The 14810-nt window shown below is 37.8% G+C and overlaps 1 protein-coding gene across 2 annotated transcripts in view; it reads right to left on the bottom strand.

Annotated features, from left to right (window-relative positions):
- Positions 1 to 10203, bottom strand: part of LOC137489786 (uncharacterized) — a 284916-nt gene extending 274713 nt beyond the window's left edge. For both annotated transcript variants that reach the window (XM_073948384.1, XM_068217821.2), the window contains exons 1-2: positions 10153 to 10203; positions 9550 to 9699 (exon numbers count right to left, since the gene is read on the bottom strand). In XM_073948384.1, coding sequence (XP_073804485.1) covers positions 9550 to 9634 — 85 coding nt within the window. In that variant the 5' untranslated portion in view covers positions 9635 to 9699; positions 10153 to 10203. The remainder of the gene's footprint in view (positions 1 to 9549; positions 9700 to 10152) is intronic.
- Positions 10204 to 14810: the final 4607 nt, after the last annotated feature.

Raw genomic sequence — 14810 nt, 5'->3', positions numbered from 1 at the left:
ACACACCCAGAGGCAGCGTTTATTGTTACAGGGGACTTTAACAATGCCAATCTCTGGACAATCGCTCCAAAATACTATCACCATATCACCACAAACATGCGTGGTGACCGTATTTTGGACCACTGCTATTCTCTGTTCCGGGACGCCAACAAATCCCTCCCCCGCCCACCGTTTGGCAAATCAGATGACTCTTCTGTTCTGCTCTTGCCTGCTTACAGGCAGAAATTGAAACGGGAACCACCCACCCTCAAGACGTTTCAATGCTGGACGGACCAATCGGATTCTATACTTCAAGAATGTTTTGATCATGTGGACTGGGAGATGTTCCTGGCAGCTTCTGATGACAACATTAAGGGCCTATTCACACTATGCCATCCGTACCGTGCCCAGGCCCGTTTCCCGGATCGTTTGAGAAGTGTGAGTTTCCCGGATCGTTGAGAAGACCCTTAGCTGAATCGGGCTCAAGCACGGTTCACTTGGCTGGCCCTAGCCCGGTTGGAAGAGAAGGGCCTGAGCGCGGTTCACTTGGCCGGTACATTTGTTGTGTGAGTGCAAAACGTGCCAAAGCCCGAAACTGAAAGAGAGACGTGACTTTAAGGGATTGTTTCATATGGATTTATTAATCATTCTTACTGTTCAGTGAACGCAAACTGCCGTAATTTATTAAAGACACAGACATCTCACTGCACAACAGTTGCGTGCCTTCAGCAAACCTCCTCATTCCTGCAGCACGAGGGCTTTATGATTGTTTATAAGCGCCAAAAGTGGCGGATCTGTTTGGCGAAATATCTGACTGCGTGTAAATGCATCCCTAAGGACTGTTTGTTGAAATATATAATTTATGTCACTGCATATCAAACGACTGAAACGATATAACTAGAGAAATCTCCACTGTGCTGCTGAGTGAGTGAAAGCGCTTTTCACTGAACAGCGCAGCAGCGATGACGTAAGCGTGCCGAGGCCCATTTGTGGTGTGAGTGCGGGCCGTCGGGGGAGACGGGAGGGGGGACAAGCGTGGTTTGGCCCAGTTTGAGGCAACTGTACCTAGTGTGAGTACGACCTAAAGTTTACTCAAGACACCGTTACATGCTTCATCAGAAAGTGTATAGAAGACATGGTCCCAACAAAAACTGTCCGTAACTACCCCAACCCAAAACCATGGATTAATGGCGAAGTTCGAACAGTCCTATCAGTGTGAACCTCCGCCTATAAATCCAGAAATGCTGAGGAACAAAAACAAGCAAACTACAACATCAGGTAAACTATCAAAACATCAATACAGAGGTAGAGGGGAGAAGTATGTGGCAGGGACTTAATTACATCACAGACTTTAAAAGTAGCAAACCCGCCACTGTCAACATTTCTGCGTCTCTCCTGGACGAGCTCAACTCGTTGTACACCTGCTTTAAAGCCCAGGACAGCACCCACACACTGTGCGCTCCCGCGGCCGATATCGAAACCGCCAGCACACTCTGTTTCTGTAGCGGACGTAACGAGATATTTGCGTCACAAGAGCATTCGGAAAGCTACGGCCCAGATGGCATCCCTGGACGTGTACTTAAAGCATGCGCACACCAGCTAGCGGGGGTTTTTTACGGACATCGTTAACCTCTCGCTCTCTCGGCCTGTGGTTCGCACATGCTTTAAGACAGCTACTATTGTGCCCATACCGACATAATCTAAAACCACATGCTTAAATGACTGGCGTCCAGTTGCTTTGACACCCATCTTCAGCAAGTGCTTTGACAAGCTGATTAAAAAGCTCATCTGCTCTGTACCGCCCGCTCACACTGACCCTCTGCAATTTGCTTACAGGAATAATCGCTCCACTGATGATGCAATTGCTTTCACTTTGCACACTGCTCTGTCTCACCTGGAAAATAAAAGCACATATGTGAGAATGCTGTTTGTGGACTACAGCTCAGTATTCAACACTACAGTGCCTGCCAAACTAGTGGTGAAGCACCAAGCTCTGGGTCTACACAGCTCTCTGTGCAACTGAATTCTGGACTTCCTGTCAAACAGACGCCAGGGGCCTCATGTATTAACGCTGCGTACGCACAAAAACTTTGCGTACGCCAGGTTTCACGCTCAGAATCGCTCACGTTTGGATTTACTAACAATGAACTGAACGTGGGAATGTGCGCAGCTTCACGGCAGCTTTCTGGCTGGCGTATGCACATTTTTTGTGCGTGTCTGTTTTATTTCCATTGGCGACTCCTAGAGGCAGTTGTGTTAAATTCCTCTCTACAAAGTGACTGAGCCTTGCAATGGCAGCTGTATGAGACGGGTTCATCGATCTAGCAGGTAAATACGATTTCCATACCATACAGTTGAGCAGCTAAACATTAAAGCACAATTTGCAGCGGTCGCCTGTTTTCCCAATGTAATCTGAGCTATCTACCGCACGCACATTGCTATAAAGGCACCATCTGAAGATGAATTTGCATGCGTGAATCAGAAACATTTCCATTCAATAAATGTGCAAATAAAATATGATGCACAAACTTATTGATGATTCCTACTTGTCTTTCTCGTGATAAATAGTAGGCAAAATCTGATATGTAGCGGGGGAAAAAAGAAGAAAGAGTTCATCAGACGCTGGATTCGAGCCGAGTTCATGCTCGAACGTGTCAAAACATGATGACATGCGTCCTACGAGCGCGCCACTGAGAATGTTGCGAGTGTTGCAACATTTTACAGATATAAACCACACTATTTCTTTTTTTAATGCACTCAGTGCGATGTTCAGACCCAACTGTGTTAACCGCATCAGCTAAACTCTCCCACTCAATTTTTTTCTTTTGTTGTTAATTCCTGAGAACAAACTTGCAAATAACACCGCTTTTCTCCTGTCTACCTCCGAAAGGAGCACCACCAATTCACATTCTGTTCAAAGTTTCTCTTCTTGCTTGCTTTGCCATTGCTTTTTCGTTGGGTTTTGCCATTAGCATAGTCATTAGCATATTCATACGGGGGAGGAGGCAGGGAGGGGTTTTGCGCTCGTGCATGTTGCGCTCAGTTTCACGTTCATTCGGATGTACAAAAGAATATGCGTGAGATTCGGCGTACGCAGTGTTTCATACATCTGAATTTTTTTCTGCGTACGCACATTTACAGCTTTGTGCGTACGCAATGTTTTAGTAAGATTTCCACGCAAGTCTTAGTACATGAGGCCCCAGGTGGTCAGAATGAACAACATATCCTTATCCACACTGATCCTCAACACTGGTGATCCACAGGGCTGTGTTCTCAGTCCACTCCTCTACTCCCTGTACACACATGACTGTACAGCCAAACACATCTCCAACGTCATTGTTAAATTTGCTGATGACACAACAGTGGTGGGCCTAATCACAGATAATAATGAGACGGCCAACAGAGAGGAGGTGCACACTCTGACGCAGTGGTGTGAGGAAAACCACCTCTCACTCAACATCAGCAAAACCAAGGAGCTGGTGGTGGATTTCAGGAAAGAGAATAGAGAACACACCCCCATCACCATCAACGGGACACCAGTGAAGAGAGTCAGCACTCACATCCTCCGCTCATTCTACACCTGCACTGTGGGGAGCATCCTGTGTGGCTGTATCACCACCTGGTATGTAAATAGCACCAGCAGCAATCGCAAAGGCCTAAATAGGATTGTGTGAACTGCTGGACGCGTAGTAGGAGGTGAGCTTCCCTCCCACCACGACATCTACACCAGGCGGTGCATGAGGAAAGTCAAGTGAATTATCAGTGACTCCAGCCACCCAAGCCATAGACTTTTCTCTCTGTTATTTACGTGCACGCGCAAACCTGGGAGATTTGAAACCTGTGGCCCCGCCCTCTAACACAGAAACCCAGACACACACACACACGCAAACATGCCGGTCGATTGGAGTCACACTGCAGATGGATATTATTGAGTCTCTACCCAAAGATGAAACCTCAGCATTATAGCCAAGCAGTTGGAAACTACTGGAAACTTCTGGAAACTACATGCTACAAAGAATACTTCATCAGCGTTTGTTAAAGGAAGGATCAGTAAAGAGTAACTTACTGCTGGACATGTCAGGATGGGTTTCTTCTTCCATTTCTCAAGTGCAAGTACAGGCGATTAAAGTTGCCTCGTTTACTCTAGCTTGCAAATGTATTTAGTTGTGATTTGTCACTTGTAACCGCGTGTGCTGTATGAGGTTAACTCGCTTTATTCTCATATCGGGTGCAAAGTAACGTTAAAAACGTGACGCATGCTGCTTTGTTTAATGAGGTCCGTGGAGGAGGGTAGTGTTTGTGTGTGTGCGTGTACGCGCGCTGTCATCCGGAGGTGTGTGTGTGTGCGTTGTCGTCCAGACCAGGGTTAAGTGTTTGTGTGTGTGTGTCTGTTTGTGTGCGCGCGCGTTGTCTCCGGAGCAGGGTTAAGTGTTTGTGTGTGTGTGTGTGTGTGTGTGTGTGTGTGTTAGGACGAGGGCAATATGTGTTTGTGTGTGTGTCGTTGAAAAGAGCAGTGAGACAAGCTAGAAGATCTCCTCAACTGTTTTTGCACAATAAAATAGTTAGTCGTCGGAATTTTCAAGTCCACCGTCTGTATTTACATTGACCCACTGGCAGCTAAAATCCACGCCTACACTATCGAACGTGTATGAACTGTGATTACTTTTATATTGCTGATTAGCTGTTGGGCATTTCACTCTCTCACTGAAGGCAGTCGACCAATCGCAACAGACTGTCATCGGTCCAATCAGCGCAGATTAGCTTCACGCTAAAGAGGGGTTTGAGAACAAATGAATCACTGGACGATTCATACAGGAGTCGCTGGGATAATTAGGTGAAAATAAATGCAGATTATAAGACCATGAAAGTGTTTTTTGACCTTGCATGCATATTAGACTGTTGTTGGAGACCCTTACAACCAAGATATGACCCTATTTCGTGTATAATATGGGCTCTTTAAGGTACTTTCAAGTCCATAGTTTCGTTAAAAAACACTTGTCTTCTTCACAAAACCAACCATAAGCATGTTGGATAGATCAATTGGTAAATATGGACTCATATCAAAGGGGTATGATGTCCATGTTATATGAAGTGTTCTAAAGAACTGCCTCCCCTTGCCTAAATTGTATAAAACAAAAATGGGAAGACAGACTGGGATTAGAAATATCAGATACAGCCTGGCAATATGCCATAGAACTGGTACACTCATCCCCTGTATGTATTAGACATGGTCTTCTTCAGTTTAAGGTGCTTCTTAGGCCCCGTTTACACTAGTGCGTTTTAGTTTTAAAATGGCGTTTTAGAATGAAAACGATCCGCGTCCACACTCGCGTTTTACCCAGCGTTTCTGAACAGCTCTCTGTCCACACCAAAACGCTGAAAACGCACATCACGTGACCACACAGACACTCTCTGGCAAGCGCTGCAGCTCATCTACCCAGATGAGAGCTCTGCTAGTCGGACTTCTCATCAAGCATCTACCGCTGGATCTAATCTCACTATATTTATTAAACGTGATATTTCATTCATCTTGTTGTCTTTATCTAACAACATATTCCCTGACTTTGGTCATTAGAATCTTACTTTTTCTCAAGTACCGTGTTTTGGCTGAGCGCAAAGATAAGTTAATGATTAATGTAACCACGTAGCCTATTCTGTATATTGACTGATCGCTTGCCTTTATTTCCTATAATGTATAAACTTATTGTATGTTATACTTTTATAATGGCCATTATCGATTATTAAAACTGATACTCAGCAAAAGAGAGGCTGCGTTTCGTATTTTCACTGAAATTGAAAGAAGGCAGTTGTTATCGGCTCCGTTTTGTTATAAATATCCACACAGTGAAGATGACGCTCATGCAGCACGGCGCCTCAACATTTCTGCTGTCTGTTTAGATGTTAATATTAAAATAAAAAAGGCAGTTCCTTAAATCATGTTTACATTTTATTGTTGAGAAAGTGAAACAACGTAGCCAGGGTGATGTGAATGAAGTTACACTGTTCCCTTTGAAGATTTACCCATGTCCTCGGTATAGTCTGTTTTCCATATCAAACTGAGAAAAAGAGACTGCAGCCTTGATCAAACATGCGAAGTCTGAACTTACACGGAGAAAATGCAGGACTGAACTGTGTGTGTTAGGCTACTTAATATTCAGGAAAAGCCCCAATCAGAGAGGCGAATGTCAGCAGCCCCGCCTCCGTTTTCAGATGTCTCCGTTTTCCATCATCCACACTGAGACGGAGCAGCAGCATTTCAGAATGAAAACGGCCTCTCCAGCGTTTTCGAAACGCTCCGTTTTCGGCGCTCGAGAACTCCGGCGTAGTGTGAACGGTTGGCTTAACCGTAGCAAAACTTATGCGTTTTCAAACTAAAACGCATTAGTGTAAACGGGGCCTTAGGCTTCACCTATCTAGGAGCAAGCTGGCAAAAATGTATCCAGGGTCAGATTCATCTTGCCCCAGATGTGGTTTGGAGCCAGCAGATCTGATGTTCTGGCGATGCCCTAGATTACATAAATTTTGGGCCAATATTTTTAGATCATTTTCATCTATATGTAATTGAGATCATTGCCTTTTCTTCTTTATTGGCCAGACGCCTGATTCTCCTAAGATGGAAAAAACAAACCCACCATCCCACAAACATTGGAGATTATAATTATCACATCTTAAACTCGAGCACCTTAAGTACATCACCAAAACTCTACAAAAAAGTTTTAGAGGTTTGGCAGCCTTTCCTCTCCTACATTGAACGCTCAGAGGTTATTATATCCTTTGTGAGTTTATCCCTAGTTTCCTAATTTATTTGATCTATTTTTATAAATTAATTTATTTTTATTTTTATCTTTCACCCTTTTTCTTTATGGGGTGTATGTCTGTAGCTATGTACCATGTTAATTTGTTGTTCAATATGTGTGTTGTGGAAAAATTGAAGACTTTGGAAAAATCTATTAAAATAGTTGAATAATAAGAATGTAAGCAGTACTAAAACAGTTTTTAGAAGAGTAATAATCCAATTAATCTACTTACAGTAGATGTCTCTGTCGAAGGTCTGTGAATTTAAGCTAGTTATTAATTAAAGAAGAACAAGCCTTTCTCGTACGTGACTTTGTTCTTTGTGTGACTGAAATGTAGGTAATGGGTAAGCAGGATGAGAAAAAATTATATATTATTCTATTATATATTCCTTCTATGCTAATCAAGGACTTCTGAGACATTCCAAGAATGGGATGGGTCCTCCTGGCCTGGCAGAGTTGATCACAGCTCAAATACAAATTTCTGCCATTTGCTTGCAGTAACCATTTGCTTTTCACCATCCACAATTCATCTGCCCTTGATCTTCCTTCAAATAGCTTTATCATGTATGGAGTCATTTGACAGTTTATGACTTAAGCGTTGTAGTGCTAAAATCAACAGAGACATTGATTGCTTGTATTTCAATATATTTACTATTGTTGAGTCATGGCCTGAGGAGAGTATGTTAATGTTCTCACCCACTTTATCTCCTCTGCTGTGCTCTCATGTTCAGTTGGTTTTGGGGGTTGGTTTTCACTCATGTTTGACAATGCTTTACTCAGGGTATAATAAGGAACGGTAAGTGTTGATCTGGGAGAATGGCTTTTACTCTGCCTCTCCCTCATATGGCTGCGTAGCCTCATATGCTAACAAAGGCAATTTCACTGTTTTTGTTGCTCAGCAGTGCATGTACAGCTAATTTCTTTATACAGTATGTTAGTTTGTTTCATTCTATATATAAACATGTAACTTAATAAACAACTTTACCTGCTTTAAGCTTTGAGACTCTTTCTATTTATTAATGATAATAACAACTTTGATGGAGTCAGATTAATTACAATAAAGTCAGATAAATAATGGATTTAAACACGCCTTCTGTTTCCGATTATTGGTTCAGAATAGCAGCGTAAGCTTCAAACCTTACAGCTATGTTTCCATCCAAAAATGCCAATTAAATTAATTTGCAAAACTGGAATATCGCATAAAAAATATGCAAATAAATCAGTGTTGTCGGGCGACGAGGAGGCACAGTAGGTGGTGCTGTCGCCTCACAGCAAGAAGGTTACTGGTTCGAGCCTCAGCTGGGTCAGTTGGTATTTCTGTGTGGAGTTTGCATGTTCTCCCCAAGCTGGCGTGGGTTTTCTCTGGGTGCTCCGGTTTCCCCCACAAGATCAAAGACAAGCAGCATTACACTGTTTTAAGGATCTAAAAACGTATTCTTTAAAAAGCAAAAAGATTCCAATAGCGGCGCCTGCTGATACGTGAAGAATATGGTCAATACTGATAAACTTAACATCATATAGTTTAGAATACTGTACAATGTTTTATAATAATTAATTATTTTAGTGTCCATTTTCATTCAGCATATTTAAAATTAGAGTCATCCACGTTTTCTGACATACTTTAAATCAGGGTTTCTACAGGTGTCACCAAGTTAAATTTTAGACTTTTAAAGACATTTTTAAGACCAATATGAATGAAATTTTAGAATAAGGAATTTTTCAAATGGCCCAGAAGAAAAGGTTTTTTATTTGTCCTTTCAAAAAATATTTTTTATATAAAATGTTTAATAATACAATAATAAATCAAAATTAATAATAACATAAAAATATTTTAGATATTTCTTAGCAAAATATCTTAAATATTGTGTAAAAACAAGAGAGCTCGACTTGGATCCACACACTTTTTTTCCAAAATAAACTTTCTTTAAAATAAAAAAAACTAATTAACAAATGTTTTAAAAGTTTTAAAAACTATAATAAACTAAATCCATTCAAAACAATCTGTCCAGGTGGATATCGTCAGCAGTCTTTACCATTATGATAAACAGAGTTAAAATGACCTTTTTAAATAAAAGTTGAAAGTTTTATTGAGATGGATTGTTGGTGATTGTATGGGCTTTGACCAAATTGAGTAACAAAACAAGACCTACAACACAACATTTCAGCAAATTTAAGATTTTTTAGGGCCAAATTTTAGATTTTGGAATTTAAGACATTTTAAGACTCCGCGGAAACCCTGTTTAAATACAATAGCCCTGGTAATTAGTTATTATAATAAAGATTTAATTCTAACTCTGATACTATCTGTGAGAACTAGTAACAACTACTAGAAACAAGTTTAAACCCATAAAGAAGTCGATTAAAAACAAGGGTATTATGATCAACCTGACATATGCAAATGGAAAGTACCTAGCTAACACTATCACTGTAATGGCAGATATCTTTTATGAGAATACTGTAGGTCAAATATCGTCAGCTCAGTTTAACTTTTTATTAATTTATTGTTTTCATTTATTTTTTATAGCGACAGTGCTCAAGGGCGCTTTACACAGTAGGAGAACAAGAAAAGCAATAACCTTAAGAAGGTAGAGAAAATGGGAGACTAATAATACATAATGACAAAAGACATGAGAACAAGTAACAAAAGAAACTCATTCCTGTCTTTCAATGTGTGCTTATGTGCATTTAGGAGAACTAGGCAGCACACTCAGGGCTGCAACATGGATTTAATTTTGTATTCTTATTATTAAAATATATCTAAATGAAAACTAACTTGTTTGTTCCTGCGGATCTTCCTGTTTGACTGTAAATGTTTCTTCAATCTTCACATCTTCACTCTCCTCTTTAATAAACGCCATCTTTATAACAGTGTGTAGATCAGTCGCTTTAGCAGGAGTTTTTCTCTGTGTTTGGACACTTTATTCTGTTTAAAATGAACAAAACAATGAACAGAAACAAAATAACTTCTCTTCAACACTTTCTTTATATGAGTGTGATTGACAAATAAATCAGGTAAGTCTGAGCAAGAAACAATAGCCACAAACAAATGACCTAATAAAAACTAGTTCTCCATTTATATATATATATATATATATATATATATATATATATATATATATATATATATATATATATATATATATATATATATAATAATGTATACTTGTATTGGAATGACATTATGCTAGTAAATAAATAAACCTTCATTAAAACACATTTCAGTTGTTCAAACAATAGCCCTCGATTACTGTTATTAAAATAATACTTCGTTGTATAAAGGATTAAAATAATAGTCAACCGCAGGTATATAATATCGAAAGGAAAACCTGAAACTTTAATCAATCTGTTTATATTTGTGTAAAGTTGTGAAACAAACCTTCCTCCAGTTGAACCGCAGCGCGGAAGCGGCGCAGCCTTATGACGTCACATAACACGCCAAAATAAAAGTCTTTGTTGTTCAGCTTTTTTGCCACTTACTGTTGCAGTCAGGACATGACAAATTTCACACTCCTTTTCACATCTCACATAACATATCTGCTCTCTCTCTCTTTCAAATACACAGACATTCAGTATTTGAAGTTGATCAAAACTTTTAATCCAAACATTTTTACACAATTTTGAAAAACTTGTTTAATCCACTAAGAATAAGTGTTTTTTTTTTTCGTTTTTATTGTTGCAAAAAGTTTACATCACAAGACAGAACAATCAACATCGCAAGGCATATTTACCATTACAAATATATAAAATAAATTAAAAATGTTACCACTGCAACAAGGAGCAAGGAGCAGTACAAAAGATCTACATCAAAGGACAAACAAAATATTCTAACAATAAATATTATGAAAATGAAGTACAGAGAGCTTCAGTTATTTTACTTTGGTTTCTGGAATATTTGAGGCTTTGAGCCACTTTCTTTACCTCAGAAAGAAAACATCTAAAAGAGGTTCAGCATTTTTTCCACTTACAGCAATGAATTTGATATTTACCCATTAGTAAAATAAAGTTCACAACATCAGAGAAAGAACAATGTAAATCAGCTTTGTAAAATAAAATATCTTCTAGAACAATAGGGGGGACTGAAATCATCTTTAATGAAAGCCAAGTATGGATGTCAAACCAGAATTTAAAAGTAAATTCACAAGAAAAACATAAGTGATTGAGTGTTTCTGGAGCAGAAGCTAAATCTTTTTTGAATAAACTCCTTCACATGATATATCCTGAATAAAATTATGTAATGAGTTTCCTTAACCTTAGGTGCTACAGGATATTTAAGAGAAAAGGTAAAAGCTTTGTCCTCTACTAAGGGTTTAACAACTCCTAGATGATAACACTTAAAATCCCCCATTATAAGGCATGTTGTAAATAAGCTTGTTGTTATATTTACTATCAAAAATATCAACATTGATATTTTTAAAGACGGAAGAAAAGTTACAAGTGTACATGGGGGATCAAAATAATTACTTTGAATTAACCTAAACAAAGCAATAGGTATAGCCTCACAAATTTCAATATAACCTTTATCTGTGATTTTAACTCTATATTTATTTAAAAATTCGTTATGAGATAGTAGCAGTCCATTTTCATCTAACAAATCATCAATAAATATAATGCCTTTATTGTACCAGTCACCTCTAAACAATGATTTTCTGTTAATAATAACAGCCCTTTTATTTCAAAGAGTGGATTTATGAGGGGAAAATTATGGGTAAATATCATTTTCCAAAATAGCAGTGCTTGCTTATGAAAAGTAGACAGCTTCAAAGGAAGTTTTGAACAATCATAATCATATCTTAATACAAATTCAAGGCCACCAATTTTTTTAAACAAATTATTTGGGATATGATAAAATATTGAATAAGGCTTAGCTAAACACTCTTTCAATCATTTAACTCTAAAAGTGCCATGAAGACATTCAAAATCGATTGCTTTTAAACCTCCATATTCATACTCTTTGACCATATGATTCTTACGTAAATAATGTGTTTTATTTTTCCAAATAAATTTAAATAATATTGAATTTATAGATTTAACTATTTTGGGAGGAGTATATAAAGAATAAGTTAAATATATAATTTTAGATAATCCTAGTCAAAAGAATTGTACCCAATATGGAAAGGTCTCTAGCTAGCCAATAATTTAAGGATTTTTTTCACGCCATCTATTTTAATATTAAAATTTGCACATTCTCTATTAACAGAATTTTTGGTGATGGTAACTCCCAAATATTTAACTTCTTCTTTTACTAGAATACACTCTAATTCTCTTAAAGTACAATTCTGAATAGTTATTTTTCCACATTTTCTTAGGTTTAAGGTGAATTCAGAAGCTTTAGGAAACAGAAATTTTGACAAGAGCTAAAGGGAGCACCTCCCTTTTTTTTAAAGAATTAATAGAGTGTCATCAGCAAACTGACTTAAACTAAAAGTCCTACCAGGTATATCAATACCTAAAGTGTACTCTGAATTTTTTAAATATAATGACAAAGTTCAACAGCTATATTAAAAAGAAAAGGTGAGATGGGACATCCTTGATGGATTCCTCTTTTGATGTAAACTCCAGGAGATGATCCTGAATTCAGTGATTTACTACTGAATATATCAGTATAGAACATGGAAATTACCCTACAAAAGCCCGGACTAAACCCAAAAGTTTCTAAAGATTTTCTAAAGACAAAAAAGGATGCTAAAGGGTATTAAATGACTTGAAAAAGTCTAGAAATAGAAATAAACTTGTCTGAGGAATTAAATACCTATAATCGAGCATATCAACTATCAGTCTGAATACTTCTCCCTTTAATGAAAGCTGATTGTGTTTCATTAATTATCTCGCCTATACCTTTTTTTGAGTCTATTGGCAAATACATGAGAGAGCAATTTAAAATCATTGGACAAAAGAGTTATGGGTCTCCAATTATTTAAAAATAATTTGTCTTTGCTTGGCTTTGGAACTAAATGATTAAACCCTGCTTCATAGAAGTCGATAGTTCTCTTTCTCTATACATTCCTTAAGTGCTTCAAAAACTAAAAATCTCATCTCTGGCCAAAAATGTTTATAAATCTCAACTGTGATTTCGTCTGTACCTGGGGATTTTCCATTGGATATTTTAGAAATAGTAACATCAAGTTCAGAGATAACAATGTCAGATTCCATCATTTCTCGGAAGCTGTCATAATAAGAACTTTATCTTTTAAAAAGAAAAATAAAAAGTCACAATCATTCTCATTAAATTTTGACTTACATAATAATATGAATAGATGTGATCATCAATCAAAGTTTTCTCTTCACTTACATTGTTATTTATGCTAAGTTTATTAATAGTTTTTGAAGATTGTCTATGTTTTACTAAATTAAAAAAAATATATATGAAGAATTTTTCTCCCCCTCCTCTATCCATTTCACTCTAGATAGTAAAGCTCCTTTAGCTTTCTCTGTATAATAATCATCCAACTCTGATGGCAAAATACGAAGTTCATTTTGTTCTATATCACCAAGAAAATCTTTATCACCAAGGTCATTTAATCTAGATAAAACTGTTAACTGTCTTTTTTTCCTAACAGAGGAAAACAATAGCTCATTACAGCAGAGCCATTTTTAACTCGATTCATTTTCAATTTGAGAAAAGCATGTGGCAAAAGAAAACCAAACAGCAAATAGGGAGAAAAGCATTTGCCAAATGCTTATTTAAAAAGCTGTTTAAAATGTGTTTTGTGATTTATTAACCCAAATTTTTACTGTTTAATTAATCAGCCTTTAAAACATGGATTAAATAATAATACAGTAATAAAAGTGTCTACTTATTTATAGATTTAAAATGTATTTGTAATGCATTGTTTTATTGCTTAATTAAATGACATTTAAAAACACAATTCAAACATATCTATTTATTTGTCCATTTAAATTGTGATTTATTCATGTACATTTTTATGCTGGTCGAAGCAGTGGCGCAGTAGGTAGTGTTGTCCCCTCACAGCAAGAAGGTTGCTGGTTCGAGCCTCGGTTCAGTTGGTGTTTCTGTGTGGAGTTTGCATGTTCTCCCTGCATTCGCGTGGGTTTCCTCTGGGTGCTCCGGTTTCCCCCACAGTCCAAAGACATGCGGTACAGGTGAATTGGATAGGCTAAATTGTCCATAGTGTATGAGTGTGTGTGTAAATGTGTGTGTGGGTGTTTACTAGAGATGGGTTGCAGCTGGAAGGGCATCCGCTGCGTAAAAACTTGCTGGATAAGTTGGTGGTTCATTCCGCTGTGGCGACCCCAGATTAATAAAGGGACTAAGCAGACAAGAAAATGAAGACATTTTTATGCTTCAATAATTAAATTGATCATTTGAGTCTTTGATTTTCTAACTAGCACTCTTGTACGGTGGCCGGGAAGTGCAAAACAACAATACAAAGTTTGAAACACTTTTACAAAGCTCGAGACAAATATACATTTTGAAAAACAAAGGACTGTTCCACGTCCTTTATTATCTCTAAACACCACCACACGCAAAGCGAAACTGTGTTAAGCTGCTCATGTGTTTGCCACAAAACGGGCAAAACAACCCTCGACCGCTGTCCATGTTCAGTCACCATAAACTTTGTTTACGCCATGTACTCCACAGCGCGAATTTACCGCGCTCACCGGCAACAACAACAACTTTCCCCCGCATCACTACCGGTGTGTGGTACATTCTACTTCACTTCCGGGGTGTGGTACATTCCTTTTCCGTAGGCAATCTAATTGTAAATATGTTTCGGGATTTGTAAAAGTGTTTAGGTCTTGTTAATTTGTTTTTTTAAAATGTAAATTTGTTTTGTCCTTGGTAAAATTGTTTTTCTTATGTAATTGTGTCTGATGACAGGTAAACATGTTTTTCAAAATGTAAATTTGTCTCGAGCTTTGTAAAAGTGTTTCAAACTTTGTAATGTTGTTTTGCACTTCCCGGCCACCGTACTCTTGGGCCTCCATAATCATGACACTGAACACTTATCATGCGTACAATTCAAGCCTAAACGTGAATAAATTATATTTTAAAGAACATTTAATAAAAGAACA

Source organism: Danio rerio, chromosome 4 (assembly GCF_049306965.1).
Source record: "Danio rerio strain Tuebingen ecotype United States chromosome 4, GRCz12tu, whole genome shotgun sequence".
Classification (NCBI taxonomy): domain Eukaryota; kingdom Metazoa; phylum Chordata; class Actinopteri; order Cypriniformes; family Danionidae; genus Danio; species Danio rerio.
Note: the sequence above shows the minus strand (reverse complement) of the source record. Positions and strands in the feature narration are given on the sequence as shown.